Source organism: Petromyzon marinus (assembly GCF_048934315.1).
Source record: "Petromyzon marinus isolate PM22_M1 ecotype Great Lakes invasive population chromosome 69 unlocalized genomic scaffold, UKy_Petmar_22M1.pri1.0 chr69_unloc.2, whole genome shotgun sequence".
Classification (NCBI taxonomy): Eukaryota; Metazoa; Chordata; class Hyperoartia; order Petromyzontiformes; family Petromyzontidae; genus Petromyzon; species Petromyzon marinus.
In genome coordinates this window covers 23963-45166 of record NW_027422602.1, presented here as the reverse complement: position 1 = coordinate 45166, position 21204 = coordinate 23963, and the positions used below count along the sequence as shown (strand labels likewise).

Genomic DNA, 21204 nt, shown 5'->3' with positions numbered 1-21204 from the left:
CGGGGAGAGAGGTGAGGAGACGGGGTGAGAGGTGAGAGACGGGGAGAGAGGTGAGAGACGGGGAGAGAGGTGAGGAGAGACGGGGAGAGAGGTGAGGAGAGACGGGGAGAGAGGTGAGGATAGACGGGGTGAGAGGTGAGGAGAGACAGGGTGAGAGGTGAGGAGAGAGGGAGAGAGGTGAGGGCCGGGGAGAGGTGAGGAGAGACGGGGAGAGAGGTGAGGAGACGAGGTGAGAGGTGAGGAGAGACGGGGTGAGAGGTGAGGAGAGACGGGGATAGAGGTGAGGAGACAGGGTGAGAGGTGAGGAGAGACGGGGAGAGAGGTGAGGAGAGACGGGGTGAGAGGTGAGGAGAGATGGAGAGTGGTGAGGAGAGACGGGGATAGAGGTGAGGAGAGACTGGGTGAGAGGTGAGGAGAGACGGGGTGAGGTGAGGAGAGACGGGGAGAGAGGTGAGGAGAGGCGGGGGAGAGGTGAGGAGAGACAGGGTGAGAGGTGAGGAGAGACGGGGAGAGAGGTGAGGAGAGACGGGGTGAGAGGTGAGGAGATGGGGAGAGAGGTGAGGAGAGACGGGGTGAGAGGTGAGGAGAGACGGGGTGAGAGGTGAGGAGAGACGGGGAGAGAGGTGAGGAGACGGGGTGAGAGGTGAGGAGAGACGGTGAGAGGTGAGGATAGACGGGGTGAGAGGCGAGAGACAGGGGGAGAGGTGAGGAGACGGGGTGAGAGGTGAGGAGAGACGGGGAGAGAGGTGAGGAGAGACGGGGAGAGGTGAGGATAGACGGGGTGAGAGGTGAGGAGAGACGGGGAGAGGTGAGGAGAGACGGGGAGAGGTGAGGAGAGACAGGGGGAGAGGTGAGGAGAGACGGGGAGAGAGGTGAGGAGACAGGGTGAGAGGTGGGGAGAGACGGGGTGAGAGGTGAGGAGAGACGGGGTGAGAGGTGAGGAGAGATGGAGAGTGGTGAGGAGAGACGGGGATAGAGGTGAGGAGAGACGGGGTGAGAGGTGAGGAGAGACGGGGTGAGAGGTGAGGAGACGGGGTGAGAGGTGAGGAGAGACAGGGTGAGAGGTGAGGAGAGACGGGGAGAGAGGTGAGGAGAGACGGGGAGAGAGGTGAGGAGACAGGGTGAGAGGTGAGGAGAGACGGGGTGATAGGTGAGGAGAGACGGAGTGAGAGGTGAGGAGAGATGGAGAGTGGTGAGGAGAGACGGGGATAGAGGTGAGGAGAGACGGGGTGAGAGGTGAGGAGAGACGGGGTGAGAGGTGAGGAGACGGGGTGAGAGGTGAGGAGAGACAGGGTGAGAGGTGAGGAGAGACGGGGAGAGAGGTGAGGAGAGACGGGGAGAGAGGTGAGGAGACAGGGTGATAGGTGAGGAGAGACGGGGTGAGAGGTGAGGAGAGACGGGGTGAGAGGTGAGGAGAGACAGGGTGAGAGGTGAGGAGAGACGGGGAGAGAGGTGAGGAGAGACAGGGTGAGAGGTGAGGAGAGACGGGGAGAGAGGTGAGGAGAGACGGGGTGAGAGGTGAGGAGATGGGGAGAGAGGTGAGGAGAGACGGGGTGAGAGGTGAGGAGAGACGGGGTGAGAGGTGAGGAGAGACGGGGAGAGAGGTGAGGAGACGGGGTGAGAGGTGAGAAGAGACGGGGAGAGGTGAGGATAGACGGGGTGAGAGGCGAGAGACAGGGGGAGAGGTGAGGAGACGGGGTGAGAGGTGAGGAGAGACGGGGAGAGAGGTGAGGAGAGACGGGGAGAGGTGAGGATAGACGGGGTGAGAGGTGAGGAGAAACGGGGAGAGGTGAGGAGAGACGGGGAGAGGTGAGAAGAGACAGGCGGAGAGGTGAGGAGAGACGGGGAGAGAGGTGAGGAGACGGGGTGAGAGGTGAGGAGACAGGGTGAGAGGTGAGGAGAGACGGGGTGATAGGTGAGGAGAGACGGGGTGAGAGGTGAGGAGAGATGGAGAGTGGTGAGGAGAGACGGGGATAGAGGTGAGGAGAGACGGGGTGAGAGGTGAGGAGAGACGGGGTGAGAGGTGAGGAGACGGGGTGAGAGGTGAGGAGACTGGGTGAGAGGTGAGGAGAGACGGGGTGAGAGGTGAGGAGAGACGGGGTGAGAGGTGAGGAGACAGGGTGAGAGGTGAGGAGACAGGGTGAGAGGTGAGGAGAGACGGGGAGAGAGGTGAGGAGACGGGGTGAGAGGTGAGGAGAGACGGGGTGATAGGTGAGGAGAGACGGGGTGAGAGGTGAGGAGAGATGGAGAGTGGTGAGGAGAGACGGGGATAGAGGTGAGGAGAGACGGGGTGAGAGGTGAGGAGAGACGGGGTGAGAGGTGAGGAGACTGGGTGAGAGGTGAGGAGAGACGGGGTGAGAGGTGAGGAGAGACGGGGTGAGAGGAGAGGAGATGTGGAGAGAGGTGAGGAGACGGGGTGAGAGGTGAGGAGACGGGGTGAGAGGTGAGGAGACAGGGTGAGAGGTGAGGAGAGACAGGGTGAGAGGTGAGGAGAGACGGGGATAGTTGAGGAGAGACGGGGAGAGAGGTGAGGAGAGACGGGGATAGAGGTGAGGAGACAGGGTGAGAGGTGAGGAGAGACGGGGAGAGAGGTGAGGAGAGACGGGGTGAGAGGTGAGGAGAGATGGAGAGTGGTGAGGAGAGACGGGGATAGAGGTGAGGAGAGACTGGGTGAGAGGTGAGGAGAGACGGGGTGAGGTGAGGAGAGACGGGGAGAGAGGTGAGGAGAGGCGGGGGAGAGGTGAGGAGAGACAGGGTGAGAGGTGAGGAGAGACGGGGAGAGAGGTGAGGAGAGACGGGGTGAGAGGTGAGGAGATGGGGAGAGAGGTGAGGAGAGACGGGGTGAGAGGTGAGGAGAGACGGGGTGAGAGGTGAGGAGAGACGGGGAGAGAGGTGAGGAGACGGGGTGAGAGGTGAGGAGAGACGGGGAGAGGTGAGGATAGACGGGGTGAGAGGCGAAGAGAGACGGGGAGAGAGGTGAGGAGAGACGGTGAGAGGTGAGGATAGACGGGGTGAGAGGTGAGGAGAGACGGGGAGAGGTGAGGAGAGACGGGGAGAGGTGAGGAGAGACAGGGGGAGAGGTGAGGAGAGACGGGGAGAGAGGTGAGGAGACAGGGTGAGAGGTGGGGAGAGACGGGGTGAGAGGTGAGGAGAGACGGGGTGAGAGGTGAGGAGAGATGGAGAGTGGTGAGGAGAGACGGGGATAGAGGTGAGGAGAGACGGGGTGAGAGGTGAGGAGAGACGGGGTGAGAGGTGAGGAGACGGGGTGAGAGGTGAGGAGAGACAGGGTGAGAGGTGAGGAGAGACGGGGAGAGAGGTGAGGAGAGACGGGGAGAGAGGTGAGGAGACAGGGTGAGAGGTGAGGAGAGACGGGGTGATAGGTGAGGAGAGACGGAGTGAGAGGTGAGGAGAGATGGAGAGTGGTGAGGAGAGACGGGGATAGAGGTGAGGAGAGACGGGGTGAGAGGTGAGGAGAGACGGGGTGAGAGGTGAGGAGACGGGGTGAGAGGTGAGGAGAGACAGGGTGAGAGGTGAGGAGAGACGGGGAGAGAGGTGAGGAGAGACGGGGAGAGAGGTGAGGAGACAGGGGTGATAGGTGAGGAGAGACGGGGTGAGAGGTGAGGAGAGACGGGGTGAGAGGTGAGGAGAGACAGGGTGAGAGGTGAGGAGAGACGGGAGAGAGGTGAGGAGAGACAGGGTGAGAGGTGAGGAGAGACGGGGAGAGAGGTGAGGAGAGACGGGGTGAGAGGTGAGGAGATGGGGAGAGAGGGTGAGGAGAGACGGGGTGAGAGGTGAGGGAGAGACGGGGTGAGAGGTGAGGAGAGACGGGGAGAGAGGTGAGGAGACGGGGTGAGAGGTGAGAAGAGACGGGGAGAGGTGAGGATAGACGGGGTGAGAGGCGAGAGACAGGGGGAGAGGTGAGGAGACGGGGTGAGAGGTGAGGAGAGACGGGGAGAGAGGTGAGGAGAGACGGGGAGAGGTGAGGATAGACGGGGTGAGAGGTGAGGAGAAACGGGGAGAGGTGAGGAGAGACGGGGAGAGGTGAGGAGAGACAGGGGGAGAGGTGAGGAGAGACGGGGAGAGAGGTGAGGAGACGGGGTGAGAGGTGAGGAGACAGGGTGAGAGGTGAGGAGGAGACGGGGTGATAGGTGAGGAGAGACGGGGTGAGAGGTGAGGAGAGATGGAGAGTGGTGAGGAGAGACGGGGATAGAGGTGAGGAGAGACGGGGTGAGAGGTGAGGAGAGACGGGGTGAGAGGTGAGGAGACGGGGTGAGAGGTGAGGAGACTGGGTGAGAGGTGAGGAGAGGACGGGGTGAGAGGTGAGGAGAGACGGGGTGAGAGGTGGGAGGAGACAGGGTGAGAGGTGAGGAGACGGGGTGAGAGGTGAGGAGACAGGGTGAGAGGTGAGGAGAGACGGGGTGATAGGTGAGGAGAGACGGGGTGAGAGGTGAGGAGAGATGGGAGAGTGGTGAGGAGAGGACGGGGATAGAGGTGAGGAGAGAGCGGGTGAGAGGTGAGGAGAGACGGGGTGAGAGGTGAGGAGACTGGGTGAGAGGTGAGGAGAGACGGGGTGAGAGGTGAGGAGAGACGGGGTGAGAGGAGAGGAGATGTGGAGAGAGGTGAGGAGACGGGGTGAGAGGTGAGGAGACGGGGTGAGAGGTGAGGAGACAGGGTGAGAGGTGAGGAGAGGACAGGGTGAGAGGTGAGGAGAGACGGGGATAGGTGAGGAGAGACGGGGAGAGAGGTGAGGAGAGACGGGGTGAGAGGTGAGGAGACGGGGTGAGAGGTGAGGAGAGACGGGGTGAGAGGTGAGGAGACAGGGTGAGAGGTGAGGAGAGACGGGGAGAGGTGAGGAGAGACGGGGAGAGAGGTGAGGAGAGACAGGGTGAGAGGTGAGGAGACAGTGTGAGAGGTGAGGAGACGGGGTGAGAGGTGAGGAGAGACGGGGTGATAGGTGAGGAGAGACAGGGTGAGAGGTGTGGAGAGATGGGGTGAGAGGTGAGGAGAGGACGGGGTGAGAGGTGAGGAGAGACGGGGAGAGAGGTGAGGAGAGACGGGGAGAGAGGTGAGGATAGGACGGGGTGAGAGGTGAGGAGAGACGGGGAGAGAGGTGAGGAGACGGGGGTGAGAGGTGAGAGACGGGGAGAGAGGTGGAAGAGACGGGGTGAGAGGTGAGGAGACGGGGATAGAGGTGAGGGAGAGACGGGGAGAAAGGTGAGGAGAGACGGGGAGAGGTGAGGATAGACGGGGTGAGAGGTGAGGAGAGACGGGGAGAGGTGAGGAGAGGACGGGGGAGAGGTGAGGAGAGACAGGGGGAGAGGTGAGGAGAGACGGGGAGAGAGGTGAGGAGACAGGGTGAGAGGTGGGGAGAGACGGGGTGAGAGGTGAGGAGAGACGGGGTGAGAGGTGAGGAGAGATGGAGAGTGGTGAGGAGAGACGGGGATAGAGGTGAGGAGAGACGGGGTGAGAGGTGAGGAGAGACGGGGTGAGAGGTGAGGAGACGGGGTGAGAGGTGAGGAGAGACAGGGTGAGAGGTGAGGAGAGACGGGGAGAGAGGTGAGGAGAGACGGGGAGAGAGGTGAGGAGACAGGGTGAGAGGTGAGGAGAGACGGGGTGATAGGTGAGGAGAGACGGGGTGAGAGGTGAGGAGAGATGGAGAGTGGTGAGGAGAGGACGGGGATAGAGGTGAGGAGAGACGGGGTGAGAGGTGAGGAGAGACGGGGTGAGAGGTGAGGAGACGGGGTGAGAGGTGAGGAGAGACAGGGTGAGAGGTGAGGAGAGACGGGAGAGAGGTGAGGAGAGACGGGGAGAGAGGTGAGGGAGACAGGGTGAGAGGTGAGGAGAGACGGGGTGAGAGGTGAGGAGAGACGGGGTGAGAGGTGAGGAGAGACAAGGTGAGAGGTGAGGAGAGACGGGGAGAGAGGTGAGGAGAGACAGGGTGAGAGGTGAGGAGAGACGGGGAGAGAGGTGAGGAGAGACGGGGTGAGAGGTGAGGAGATGGGGAGAGAGGTGAGGAGAGACGGGGTGAGAGGTGAGGAGAGACGGGGTGAGAGGTGAGGAGAGACGGGGAGAGAGGTGAGGAGACGGGGTGGGAGGTGAGAAGAGACGGGGAGAGGTGAGGATAGACGGGGTGAAGAGGCGAGAGACAGGGGGAGAGGTGAGGAGACGGGGTGAGAGGTGAGGAGAGACGGGGAGAGAGGTGAGGAGAGACGGGGAGAGGTGAGGATAGACGGGGTGAGAGGTGAGGAGAAACGGGGAGAGGTGAGGAGAGACGGGGAGAGGTGAGGAGAGACAGGGGGAGGGGTGAGGAGAGACGGGGAGAGAGGTGAGGAGACGGGGTGAGAGGTGAGGAGACAGGGTGAGAGGTGAGGAGAGACGGGGTGATAGGTGAGGAGAGACGGGGTGAGAGGTGAGGAGAGATGGAGAGTGGTGAGGAGAGACGGGGATAGAGGTGAGGAGAGACGGGGTGAGAGGTGAGGAGAGACGGGGTGAGAGGTGAGGAGACGGGGTGAGAGGTGAGGAGACTGGGTGAGAGGTGAGGAGAGACGGGGAGAGAGGTGAGGAGACGGGGTGAGAGGTGAGGAGACAGGGTGAGAGGTGAGGAGAGACGGGGTGATAGGTGAGGAGAGACGGGGTGAGAGGTGAGGAGAGATGGAGAGTGGTGAGGAGAGAAGGGGATAGAGGTGAGGAGAGACGGGGTGAGAGGTGAGGAGACTGGGTGAGAGGTGAGGAGAGACGGGGTGAGAGGTGAGGAGAGACGGGGTGAGAGGAGAGGAGATGTGGAGAGAGGTGAGGAGACGGGGTGAGAGGTTGAGGAGACGGGGTGAGAGGTGAGGAGACGGGGTGAGAGGTGAGGAGACAGGGTGAGAGGTGAGGAGAGACAGGGTGAGAGGTGAGGAGAGACGGGGAGAGAGGTGAGGAGAGACGGGGTGAGAGGTGAGGGAGATGGGGTGAGAGGTGAGGAGACGGGGTGAGAGGTGGAGGGGACTGGGTGAGAGGTGAGGAGAGACGGGGTGAGAGGTGAGGATACAGGGTGAGAGGTGAGGAGGAGACAGGGTGAGAGGTGAGGAGAGACGGGGAGAGGTGAGGAGAGACGGGGAGAGAGGTGAGGAGAGACTGGGTGAGAGGTGAGGAGACGGGGTGAGAGGTGAGGAGAGACGGGGTGAGACGAGGTGAGAGGTGAGGAGAGACGGGGAGAGGTGAGGAGACAGGGTGAAAGGTGAGGAAAGACGGGGATAGAGATGAGGAGAGACGGGGAGAGAGGTGAGGAGAGACGGGGAGAGGTGAGGAGACGGGGTGAGAGGTGAGGAGACGGGGAGATAGGTGAGGAGAGACGGGGTGAGAGGTGAGGAGAGACGGGGAGAGAGGTGAGGAGACGGGGTGAGAGGTGAGGAGAGACGGGGTGAGAGGTGAGGAGAGATGGGGAGAGTGGTGAGGAGAGGGACGGGGAGAGAGACAGGGTCAGAGGTGAGGAGACAGGGTGAGAGGTGAGAAGAGACGGGGTGAGGAGAGGATGGAGAGTGGTGAGGAGAGGTCAGAGAGAGGGAGGTAGAGAGAGACAGGGAATGGGTAAGGAGAGCAGAGCGAGTAATATTTTGTTAAATATTTCATTTATAAGGGGGGGGGGGGGGGGTTACATAAAGCAAAGCATTACAAAAACCGAAATGATGAACGTAGCGAGTTGCCGACTACACCGAGCATCTTCTTGTTTCCCCTGATCGTGAAAAAAAAAAGACGAGAAGGGGGGAGAGAGGTTGCACGCGACGATGCTGAAACGCCGGTGCGTTTCGTAAGTTTTTCGCGACTTAAACACTTCGGACCCATCCGGTAGCTCCTCGGCGTGAATGCCACTGCAGTGTAGACACCGACACTGACGCGGCTGCGCCCGCCGCGAATCAGCGCATTCTGCAAAGCGAGGAACTGATTAATTCCGTCGAATCAGCTCGCGCCACGCCCCCAGCCGCCGGGCGTGACGTCGGCAGAGGCCGGCCCGGGCGGCCCCGCCCCCGGCCCCGCCCCCGCCCCCGCGGCGACGTCACAACGGAGGGGCGGGGTCAGCACCCACGTGCTGGACACGTCACGCGGGAGGCCCGCGGCGGGGCTCCACGTGCTGCTCGAGGGCAGCGGAGACGCGGGCGCCACCTGGGTCCTGCTGGGAGAGGGGTAATGGCCGCCACGCGCACCACTACACCCCGCGGCAGCTTTGTCCGAGCGCCAGCAAAATTTAACTGTTAGTGAAACCAGGGGCGGAGCCAGGGGGGGGGGGGGGGTGGTGGTGGTGACATTCTGCGTGTAAGCGTACGACACTCGGGTCTGGCGGAATCGGTGCGACTGCATTTGTCAGAGCGCGCGTGCCCGCCAACCGGTGACGTCTGGGTCGACAGCCCGACCTCTCTGAATCATTCTTTGAAATTAACAATTTGTTGAATTCATGATAAAGGGGTTTTTTTTTTCGGGGTTAGATCGCGTTTATTTATGAACGTGTCGTAACCCTCCACCACCCGACACACGGCCAATCAGCAAAAAAAAAAGTGTCACGTTGACAAAAGACAAAATTAGTTCGCTACTTTAGCCCCACATCGGTGTGTTGAAGAGTGAATCCACAACATTTACAGTTTGAGTTGTACCGTGACGTTTTCGCTGGTAAATACATCCAGCATCATCGGGCAATTCGCCAGAATGGTAAAGCCCTCGCTTGCTCCCGGTTTTATATAGAGCAGCAGGGTGACGTTTTCATTTAACTCATATCAGGTGCAGTGATTAGAGGCGGAGGGTGGGGTGGGATGGGGGGTGCATTGTAATTATATAATCGATTAGTAATCAGTCAATGGTTATGATTAGTAATGAGTTGTTAAATGTCACCTGGCTCCGCCCCCCTGAATAAAACTAAAAACTTTTTATTTTTTTAAAAATATTTTTAACTTTTCACCAACCTTGATTTGAAGCCCTCCTCGCCGCAGGAATCCCTGCTCGTCGGTCCTTTCGGCGAAGCGACGTTAGGTGGGAAAGTAACAACGGATCGCGACGCAAGCAAATCGTCATCGGGTGGACCGGCCGCAGCAAGACGAGACATTGGTGAAGTAGGCGCGAGGTCTGCCGCGGGGACGAGGTTTTATAGTGGGCGGTCCCTCGGCGGCAGGGGGAGAGGGAAGGAGGGGGAGGAGGCAGAAAGTGGACCCCGCATTGCAGCACCTGGGTCACTGCAGTAAAGTGGACCACCGTGGCGGTGCTGGAGAGATCGGCTGTGCATGGGGGGGGAGAGAGAAGTGGCGTGGTGGTGGTGGGTGGGGAGCGGTGGATAAGGTTCCACTGAGATATGCAGCTGTTCTTTTCAGAAGTGGCTCGGCAGCATCATCGTCACGTGGGAAATGCACGGCGGCCACATTTATCGAAACGCTTGATGTCGTTTCTCAACGTGGAGGGGGGGGGGAAATCCGGAGGGTCCCGGAGACAAATCCACACGGTGGACACGCAAACTCCAAATATACGGCAGCGGCGGCGGCAGGCGGCAGGCAGCAGGCATCAGGGTCGGGGTCGGGATCGAACCCCACGACCTCCTGTATACCAGGCGAGGGAGATAACATCTCCGCCACCACGGCACCCCACTACACTCCACCGTCACCGCATTGAAGTCGCACCAACTCATCTGTATGCGCTTGCACAACAACAACAACAACTAACAGCCACAACTTGCCTTTACAGTTATTTTGTTAAACGGTCTGCAATTTTCCATTAGTTTGTGGGTGAAATTATGTGATAATAGGGGGTTCCCTCCCCCCCCCGTTTTTCTGGCAACAAAACAGGTGTTAAGATTTTGATTTAAAGATTTCGTGACTGCAGTGATTCATATTCGTGGTTCTTTCGGTAAAGTCACCACGTTGAAGGGAAAGAAGTTTCTTGCCGTTGGTTTTCACACCTGATGATGACCGTTTGTGTCACGGTCGAAACGTCGTGAGAATTGTATTGTCTTATATATATTTTATTATGTTATTGTTTCCCTTCAACGTGACTTTACCGAAAGAACCAAGAATAGGTGTTAAGATGTTAAAACACCAAACTGAAACCTTTTTTCAAGGAATCATATTACTGCAATAACCACAATGCTCGTGGTCAGAATGCAAATAAAAAAAAATTCGCCTGTTGGCGTCCTCTGGTCGAACACCGTTTTGAGACGAGGCTCAAAAGAAAGCCGTCTCTGGTGTGGACCAATCAGTTTCAAGGACAATGCATCGTCACTTTATCGGAGTGCGTCTCTTGTCTTCATTCCGACCGCGAGTATTTCGGTACTAGCAAAGGGGAGGTCCCATGAAGCGAGATGATGGTGGGGGGGGGGGGGGGGGGGCTTAAGGTGGCAGATTTATGCCAGACAGGCACCGCACGTGTCCACCAAAAAATAATAACATTTCAAGCTGACTTAAAGCTTTCGTGACTGCAAGGATTCATCTTCTTTGGTTCTTTCGGTAAAGTCACCGCCACGTTGAATGGGAAATAAAATAATAAAATATAACACCTGTCGGACGACAGGTCTGTACCTTTCACCTGAAGACGGCCGCTTGCGTTGTGGCCGAAACGTCGTGAGAATTTAATCGTGCTATTTTATTATTTTATTCTCACTCTACGTGACCTTACCGAAAGAACCAAAGGAGATTTCGAGCTGACTTTGACGCAGGTCGTCTGCCGCTGCGAGGCTGCGGCTGTTCGGTCGGTAAACATTTGGGCCACGATGCCGTCGTGAGGGTCTTCTTCTTCCTCTTCTGAGTGATGGCGCAGAGGCGGTGGCTGTTTTCGATGTCGATCTTCGGGCTTGGCCCCTGACCCCCAACCTTCCTCAGAGTGACCAATGAGGATGGCCGCTGCACGGCTCTCCTCGAGGGGGCGGAGCCGAGGGCGGGGCTCCACCGTCTGCGCTTCGACACCGCCCCCTACTGGGAGACGTGCGGCATGCAAAGCTTTTACCCATACGTGGAGGTGAGCCACGGCAGGTGATGAACACGCTCGTGCGTTGAGCTTCCATTGCGGCGTACGTAGCCGGCCGTGCGAATCGGAGGTGCCGGGGGAAGGACGACAAACTATGGGTCTCTGTGTGAGTCTACGGGTCTATGCGTGAGTCTATGGGACTCTGTGTGAGTCTATGGGTCTATGCGTGAGTCTATGGGACTCTGTGTGAGTCTATGGGTCTATGTGTGAGTCTATGGGTCTCTGCGCGAGTCTATGGGTCTATGTGTGAGTCTATGGGTCTCTGCGTGAGTCTATGGGTCTCTGTGTGAGTCTATAGGTCTATGTGTGGGTCTATAGGTCTCTGCGTGAGTCTATGGTTCTCTGTGTGAGTCTGTGGGTCTCTGTGTGAGTCTGTGGGTCTCTGCGTGAGTCTATGGGTCTATGTGTGAGTCTATGGGTCTCTGCGTGAGTCTATGGGTCTCTGTGTGAGTCTATAGGTCTATGTGTGGGTCTATAGGTCTCTGCGTGAGTCTATGGGTCTCTGTGTGAGTCTATGGGTCTCTGCGTGAGTCTATTGGTCTATGTGTGGGTCTATGGGTCTCTGCGTGAGTCTATGGGTCTCTGTGTGAGTCTATGGGTCTCTGCGTGAGTCTATTGGTCTCTGTGTGAGTCTATGGGTCTCTGTGTGAGTCTATGGGTCTCTGTGTGAGTCTATGGGTCTCTGTGTGAGTCTATTGGTCTATGTGTGGGTCTATGGGTCTCTGCTTGAGTCTATGGTCTCTGTGTGAGTCTATGGGTCTCTGCGTGAGTCTATTCGTCTCTGTGTGAGTCTATGGGTCTCTGTGTGAGTCTATGGGTCTCTGTGTGAGTCTATGGGTCTCTGTGTGAGTCTATGGGTCTCTGTGTAAGTCTACGGGTCTCTGTGTGGGTCTATAGGTCTCTGCGTGAGTCTATGGGTCTCTGTGTGAGTATGGATCTCTGTGTGATTGTGTACATACATGCGTTTTCAACTTCTTTCACAACGTACGTAGCCAACCGTGGGACGACAATGTAAACGCAAAGAGCAGCTCAAAAAGAAATGCGTTTTGAATCCAAGCGATCGCGAAAGTGCATCATGAGCTCCCAGCGGCTTGCGAACATCGGAAGCGGGGGAAGAGCGTTCCAGACGGCCGCAGAAGCGCGTCTGAAACCGCCGCGCGACGATGCGGCCATTGCCCAGAAAGCCGCCACCGTCTAAGTAGCGTGAACCATCACGTGTCATGATGGTGCATGCCCTTCAGACGGTACCAGCGAAGGGCATTGTGGTATTGTGCAGATGGCGATAGCTGAGGCGGTCCACCCTCACGGTGTCTCGAGCGGCTGGGAAAGAAGGTGGCCTAAAACCGCTCAGGCGAGGCTTAAACTGTCGAGTTAATTTTTGATTCATTCATACGACCCTGTGCAGCCAGGGCGTCACTGAGCTACTACGTCGCTGTTTTCGAGAAGCGATGTGTCTGTGTCTGTGTCTAGGTGGTGTTCACGGTGTCTCTGTGTGTGTCTAGGTGTTCACGGTGTCTCTGTGTGTGTCTGTGTCTATGTGGTGTTCACGGTGTCTCTCTGTGTCTGTGTCTGTGTCTAGGTGGTGTTCACGGTGTCTCTGTGTGTGTCTGTGTCTATGTGGTGTTCACGGTGTCTGTGTGTGTGTCTGTGTCTAGGTGGTGTTCACGGTGTCTGTGTGTGTCTGTGTCTAGGTGGTGTTCACGGTGTGTCTGTGTGTGTCTGTGTCTATGTGGTGTTCACGATGTCTCTGTCTGTGTCTGTGTCTATGTGGTGTTCACGGTGTCTGTGTCTGTGTCTAGGTGGTGTTCACGGTGTCTGTGTCTGTGTCTGTGTCTAGGTGGTGTTCACGGTGTCTCTGTGTGTGTGTCTATGTCTAGGTGGTGTTCACGGTGTCTCTGTGTCTCTCTGTCTAGGTGGTGTTCACGGTGTCTGGCCCGGGTCTCCACATCCACGTGCCGCTGCTGCTGTGCCCCTACTCCTACTGTACCTACCTGGGCACCTGACCTCAGCCTCACCTCACCTTCGCCTCACCTGACCTTATCCTGACGTCACCCTGACCTCACCTGACCTTGCCCTGACCTTTCCTGATCTCACCATGGCCTCACCTGACCTTGTCCTGACCTCACCCTGGCCTCACCTGACCTTGTCCTGATCTCACCCTGGCCTCACCTGACCTCAGCCTCACCTCACCATAATCTCACCTGACCTTTCCTGATCTCACCCTGGCCTCACCTGACCTCACCCTGACCTCACCGTGATCTCACCTGTCCTCACCTAACCTTGCCCTGTCCTCACGTGACCTTGTCTTGACCTCAGCCTGGCCTACACTGGCCTCGCCTATCATCTGACCTCATTTTGACCTCACTCTGGCTTCACCTAACCTCACCCTGACCTTACCTTGCCTCATCTGACCTTTTCCCGGCCTCGTCTGTCCTCACCTGACCTTGCTCTGACCTCACCTGACCTTGTCCTGGCCTCACCTCACGTGACATTCACCTGACCCACACCGCTGTAACGTCACACACACACACACGTCTGCTCCACGGCTGATTTGCCTCAAGTTCTGCCATCACAATTGACCCGAACTGACCCGTGTGTAACATGACACATATAGATATAATTTTACCTGCATTCAACGAGACTTTGGGTATTTTTTGGGGCCTCATCTGACGAAGTATCATATCAGACCATTTCCCACCCAACCCTGAGAACCGTTTTTTTAAATTTTGTGATTAGCGTGTGGCCATTGCACCTCTGATTAGCACGGTTGGCCATGTACGGTGTGAAAGAAGTTCAACACACGTACATACTCAGACACAGACCCATAGACTCCTCACACAGAGACCCACAGACTCACAAAGAGACGCATAGACTCACACAGAGACCCGTAGACTCACACAGAGACCCATAGACTCACACTGAGACCCACAGACTCATCACATAGAGACCCACAGACTCACCACACAGAGACCCATAGACTCATTACACAGAGACCCATAGACTCATTACACAGAGACCCATAGACTCACCACACAGAGACCCACAGACTCACCACACAGAGACCCATAGACTCACCACACAGAGACCCATAGACTCATTACACAGAGACCCATAGACTCACCACACAGAGACCCATAGACTCACACAGATACCCATAGACTCACCACACAAAGACCCATAGACTCACAGAGAGACCCATAGACTCACCACACAGAGACCCATAGACTCACCACACAGAGACCCATAGACTCACCACACAGAGACCCACAGACTCATCACACAGAGACCGACAGACTCACCACACAGAGACCCGTAGACTAACTACACAGAGACCCATAGACTCACCACCCAGAGACCCACAGACTCACACAAAGACCCATAGACTCACTACACAGAGACCCATAGACTCACCACACAGAGACCCACAGACTCACCACCCAGAGACCCACAGACTCACACAAAGACCCATAGACTCACCACACAGAGACCCACAGACTCACCACACAGAGACCCACAGACTCACCACACAGAGACCCACAGACTCACTCAAAGACCCATAGACTCACCACACAGAGACCCATAGATTCACCACACAGAGACTCATAGACTCACCACACAGAGACCCACAGACTCATCACACAGAGACCCATAGACTCACCACACAGAGACCCATAGACTCACCACACAGAGACCCACAGACTCACCACACAGAGACCCACAGACTCACCACACAGAGACCCACAGACTCACACAAAGACCCATAGACTCACCACACAGAGACCCATAGACTCACCACACAGAGACCCATAGACTCACCACACAGAGACCCACAGACTCACCACACAGAGACCCATAGACTCACCACACAGAGACCCACAGACTCACCACACAGAAACCCACAGACTCACCACACAGAGACCCACAGACTCACCACACAGAGACCCACAGACTCACCACACAGAGACCCACAGACTCACCACACAGAGACCCATAGACTCACCACACAGAGACCCACAGACTCACCACACAGAGACCCATAGACTCATTACACAGAGACCCATAGACTCACCACACAGAGACCCATAGACTCACACAGATACCCATAGACTCACCACACAAAGACCCATAGACTCACAGAGAGACCCATAGACTCACCACACAGAGACCCATAGACTCACCACACAGAGACCCATAGACTCACCACACAGAGACCCACAGACTCATCACACAGAGACCGACAGACTCACCACACAGAGACCCGTAGACTAACTACATAGAGACCCATAGACTCACCACCCAGAGACCCACAGACTCACACAAAGACCCATAGACTCACCACACAGAGACCCATAGACTCACCACACAGAGACCCATAGACTCACACAGATACCCATAGACTCACCACACAAAGACCCATAGACTCACAGAGAGACCCATAGACTCACCACACAGAGACCCATAGACTCACCACACAGAGACCCATAGACTCACCACACAGAGACCCACAGACTCATCACACAGAGACCGACAGACTCACCACACAGAGACCCGTAGACTAACTACACAGAGACCCATAGACTCACCACCCAGAGACCCACAGACTCACACAAAGACCCATAGACTCACCACACAGAGACCCATAGACTCACCACACAGAGACCCACAGACTCACCACCCAGAGACCCACAGACTCACACAAAGACCCATAGACTCACCACACAGAGACCCACAGACTCACCACACAGAGACCCACAGACTCACCACACAGAGACCCACAGACTCACACAAAGACCCATAGACTCACCACACAGAGACCCATAGATTCACCACACAGAGACTCATAGACTCACCACACAGAGACCCACAGACTCATCACACAGAGACCCATAGACTCACCACACAGAGACCCATAGACTCACCACACAGAGACCCACAGACTCACCACACAGAGACCCACAGACTCACCACACAGAGACCCACAGACTCACACAAAGACCCATAGACTCACCACACAGAGACCCATAGACTCACCACACAGAGACCCATAGACTCACCACACAGAGACCCACAGACTCACCACACAGAGACCCATAGACTCACCACACAGAGACCCACAGACTCATCACACAGAGACCGACAGACTCACCACACAGAGACCCGTAGACTAACTACACAGAGACCCATAGACTCACCACCCAGAGACCCACAGACTCACACAAAGACCCATAGACTCACCACACAGAGACCCATAGACTCACCACACAGAGACCCACAGACTCACCACCCAGAGACCCACAGACTCACACAAAGACCCATAGACTCACCACACAGAGACCCACAGACTCACCACACAGAGACCCACAGACTCACCACACAGAGACCCACAGACTCACACAAAGACCCATAGACTCACCACACAGAGACCCATAGATTCACCACACAGAGACTCATAGACTCACCACACAGAGACCCACAGACTCATCACACAGAGACCCATAGACTCACCACACAGAGACCCATAGACTCACCACACAGAGACCCACAGACTCACCACACAGAGACCCACAGACTCACCACACAGAGACCCACAGACTCACACAAAGACCCATAGACTCACCACACAGAGACCCATAGACTCACCACACAGAGACCCATAGACTCACCACACAGAGACCCACAGACTCACCACACAGAGACCCATAGACTCACCACACAGAGACCCACAGACTCACCACACAGAAACCCACAGACTCACCACACAGAGACCCACAGACTCACCACACAGAGACCCACAGACTCACCACACAGAGACCCACAGACTCACCACACAGAGACCCATAGACTCACCACACAGAGACCCACAGACTCACCACACAGAGACCCATAGACTCACCACACAGAGACCCATAGACTCATTACACAGAGACCCATAGACTCACCACACAGAGACCCATAGACTCACACAGATACCCATAGACTCACCACACAAAGACCCATAGACTCACAGAGAGACCCATAGACTCACCACACAGAGACCCATAGACTCACCACACAGAGACCCATAGACTCACCACACGGAGACCCACAGACTCATCACACAGAGACCGACAGACTCACCACACAGAGACCCGTAGACTAACTACACAGAGACCCATAGACTCACCACCCAGAGACCCACAGACTCACACAAAGACCCATAGACTCACCACACAGAGACCCATAGACTCACCACACAGAGACCCATAGACTCACCACACAGAGACCCACAGACTCACCACACAGAGACCCACAGACTCACCACACAGAGACCCACAGACTCACACAAAGACCCATAGACTCACCACACAGAGACCCATAGATTCACCACACAGAGACTCATAGACTCACCACACAGAGACCCACAGACTCATCACACAGAGACCCATAGACTCACCACACAGAGACCCATAGACTCACCACACAGAGACCCACAGACTCACCACACAGAGACCCACAGACTCACCACACAGAGACCCACAGACTCACACAAAAACCCATAGACTCACCACACAGAGACCCATAGACTCACCACACAGAGACCCATAGACTCACCACACAGAGACCCACAGACTCACCACACAGAGACCCATAGACTCACCACACAGAGACCCACAGACTCACCACACAGAAACCCACAGACTCACCACACAGAGACCCACAGACTCACCACACAGAGACCCACAGACTCACCACACAGAGACCCACAGACTCACCACACAGAGACCCATAGACTCACCACACAGAGACCCACAGACTCACCACACGGAGGCCCATAGACTCACCACACAGAGACCCATAGACTCACCACACAGAGACCCATAGACTCACCACACAGATACCCGTAGACTCACACAGAGACCCATAGACTCACCACACAGAGACCCACAAACTCACACATAGACCCACAGACTCACCACACAGAGCCCCGCAGACTCACCACACAGAGACCCACAGACTCACCACACAGAGACCCACAGACTCACCACACAGAGCCCCGCAGACTCACCACACAGAGACCCATAGACTCACCACACAGAGATCCATAGACTCATCGCACAGAGACCCATAGACTCACCACACAGAGACCCATAGACTCACCACACAGAGATCCATAGACTCACCACACAGAGACCCATAGACTCACCACACAGAGACCCACAGACTCACCACACAGAGAACCGCAGACTCATCACACAGAGACCCACAGACTCACCACACAGAGACCCATAGACTCACCACACAGAGACCCACAGACTCACCACACAAAGACCCATAGACTCATCACACAGAGACCCACAGACTCACCACACAGAGACCCATAGTCGCATTACACAGAGACCCATAGACTCACCACACAGAGACCCATAGACTCACCACACAGAAACCCATAGACTCACACAGAGACCCATAGACTCACCACACAGAGACCCACAGACTCACCACACGGAGGCCCATAGACTCACCACACAGAGACCCATAGACTCATCACACAGAGACTCATAGACTCACCACACAGATACCCGTAGACTCACACAGAGACCCACAGACTCACCACACAGAGACCCATAGACTCACCACACAGAGACCCACAGACTCACCACACGGAGGCCCATAGACTCACCACACAGAGACCCATAGACTCATCACACAGAGACTCATAGACTCACCACACAGATACCCGTAGACTCACACAGAGACCCACAGACTCACCACACAGAGACCCACAGACTCACCACACAGAGACCCATAGACTCACCACACAGAGACCCACAAACTCACACATAGACCCACAGACTCACCACACAGAGACCCACAGACTCACCACACAGAGAGACCCACAGACTCACCACACAGAGACCCACAGACTCACCACACAGATACCCACAGACTCACCACACAGAGACCCGCAGACTCACCACACAGAGACCCATAGTTTGTTGATCTGACTCGACCAGGACAGAGCTGGCAACCTTCGTCAGCTGACCCCGACGCCGACCTCCTGGCCGAGGTTGCACAAAACTCTGTGGCGGTGACCGACAGCGTGCCAATGCACCGGCTGAGTTCGATTCCCGGGCCATGGGAAACCTCGTGACCTCTGAACCCTGTCCTGGGTGCACCTTCTGCACGCCCCCACCCCCCGTCACCACCCAACCCTCATTGACCTGCGTGGTGAAGTATGGATACCCGAAGCTCACTTGGCGCCCGCAGGCCATAGTCCAGCTGTAGACGTAGAGTGACATTGGCACCGGCGATTACACAATGGCATGAATCATTAAAAACTTCACCTGCAAGTGAGTGAGTAGCTTGGTTTATCCGTGTGTGAGTGTGGTTGTGTGTGTGTGTGGTTGTGTGTGTGAGTGTGGTTGTGTGTGTGAGTGTGGTTGTGTGTGGTTGTGTGTGTGAGTGTGTGTGGTTGTGTGTGTGAGTGTGTGTGGTTGTGTGTGTGAGTGTGTGTGGTTGTGTGGTTGTGTGAGTGTATGTGTGTGAGTGTGTGTGATTGTGGTTGTGTGTGTGAGTGTGTGTGGTTGTGTGTGTGAGTGTGTGTGGTTGTGTGTGTGTGTGAGTGTGTGTGTGTTCGCTCCGCACTAAGCTTCAGGTCTTCTCGGCCACGGTCATTCCCTCCCTTCTCTACGCTTGCGAAACGTGGACCCCCCTAATGGAACATCTTCGCCGGTTAGAAACATTTAGGCTGGCCTGCCTACGATCCATCCTGGGTTTAACCAGACTGGATTGTGTGAGGAGCTCACAAATCCTTGAAAGATCTGGGCAGGGTCCCATCGGTGAGCTCCTCCGGCAGGCAAGGCTGCGATGGCTGGGTCATGTAGCCCGCATGCCCAGCCACCGCATGCCGAAACAGCTTTTGTTTGGCCGGATTGAGGGGGCTAAGCGGGCGCGGCACGGGCTAGAGAAGAGATGGAGTGATGTGGTACAGGAGGACGTGGAGCTGAGTGGACTTGCCGATGACTGGTACCAGCGGTGTCAAGATCGGCCTCTGTGGAGGAGGCTCGTGAAGGATGCTACTGGGCAGTTGGAGGCAGTCGCCCTCCAACAACAACGGAGGGCGGAGGAGCGACGCTCACAACAGCGAGCGGAGCGCCGGGTGGCTAAAGCACAGCAGGTTGGCACAGTAGGGGGCACAGGTGGTGCATCAGCCAGTCATCTCAGTCAGTCGACCCGTGGCACCTGGGTCTGCCCCGTGACCTCCTGCCAGCGGGCGTTCGACACTTCACGTGGCCTCAGGGTGCACATAGCCTGGCACAAGCGTCGTGGTGACGTCACCGCCACTTAGTGGCGAATGGCGGTTGTTGTTGTTGTGTGTGAGTGTGTGTGGTTGTGTGAGTGAGTGTGGTTGTGTGAGTGTGAGTAGTTGTGTGAGTGTGTGGTTGTGTGAGTGTGTGTGGTTGTGTGTGTGTGTGAGTGTGTGTGGTTGTGTGTGTGAGTGTGTGTGAGTGTGTGTAGTTGTGTGAGTGAATGTGAGTGTGTATGGTTGTGTGAGTGTGAGCGAGTGTGCGTGAGTGTGCGTGAGTGTGTGTGGTTGTGTGTGTGAGTGTGTGTGGTTGTGTGGTTGTGTGAGTGTGTGTGTGAGTGTGTGGTTGTGTGTGTGAGTGTGTGTGGTTTTGTCTGTGAGTGTGTGTGGTTGTGTGTGTGAGTGTGTGTGGTTGTGTGTGTGAGTGTGTGTGGTTGTGAGTGTGTGTGGTTGTGTGTGTGAGTGTGTGTGAGTGTGTGTAGTTGTGTGTGTGAGTGTGTGTGAGTGTGTGTAGTTGTGTGAGTGAATGTGAGTGTGTATGGTTGTGTGAGTGTGAGCGAGTGTGCGTGAGTGTGCGTGAGTGTGTGTGGTTGTGTGTGTGAGTGTGTGTGGTTTTGTGTGTGTGAGTGTGTGTGAGTGAGTATGTGTGGTTGTGTGAGTGTGTGTGGTTGTGTGACTGTGTGTGTGTGAGTGTGCGTGGTTGTGTGACTGTGTGTGCGTGTGTGTGAATGTGCGTGAGTGTGTGACTGTGTGTGCGTGTGTGTGAATGTGCGTGAGTGTGTGTGCGTGTGTGTGTGTGAATGTGTACCTCGTGTGGTGTCTTAACAACCTCGCCACTAGCGACACAAAGCCGGCCGGGCGCGAATGTTTTCCACTCACACCGTCCCGTGCCGTGCCGGGAGCCTTCACAGCTGCTGCTGCTGCTGCTACTCGCTAACAGC

General features: G+C 56.3%; 1 protein-coding gene across 1 annotated transcript in view; it reads left to right on the top strand.

Annotated features, from left to right (window-relative positions):
* The window catches only part of LOC142908081 (uncharacterized), a 44171-nt gene extending 24864 nt beyond the window's left edge, over positions 1 to 19307 (top strand). The window contains exons 4-6 of the mRNA XM_076058258.1: positions 7943 to 8163; positions 10833 to 10968; positions 12891 to 19307. Coding sequence (XP_075914373.1) covers positions 7943 to 8163; positions 10833 to 10968; positions 12891 to 12980 — 447 coding nt within the window. The 3' untranslated portion in view covers positions 12981 to 19307. The remainder of the gene's footprint in view (positions 1 to 7942; positions 8164 to 10832; positions 10969 to 12890) is intronic.
* Positions 19308 to 21204: the final 1897 nt, after the last annotated feature.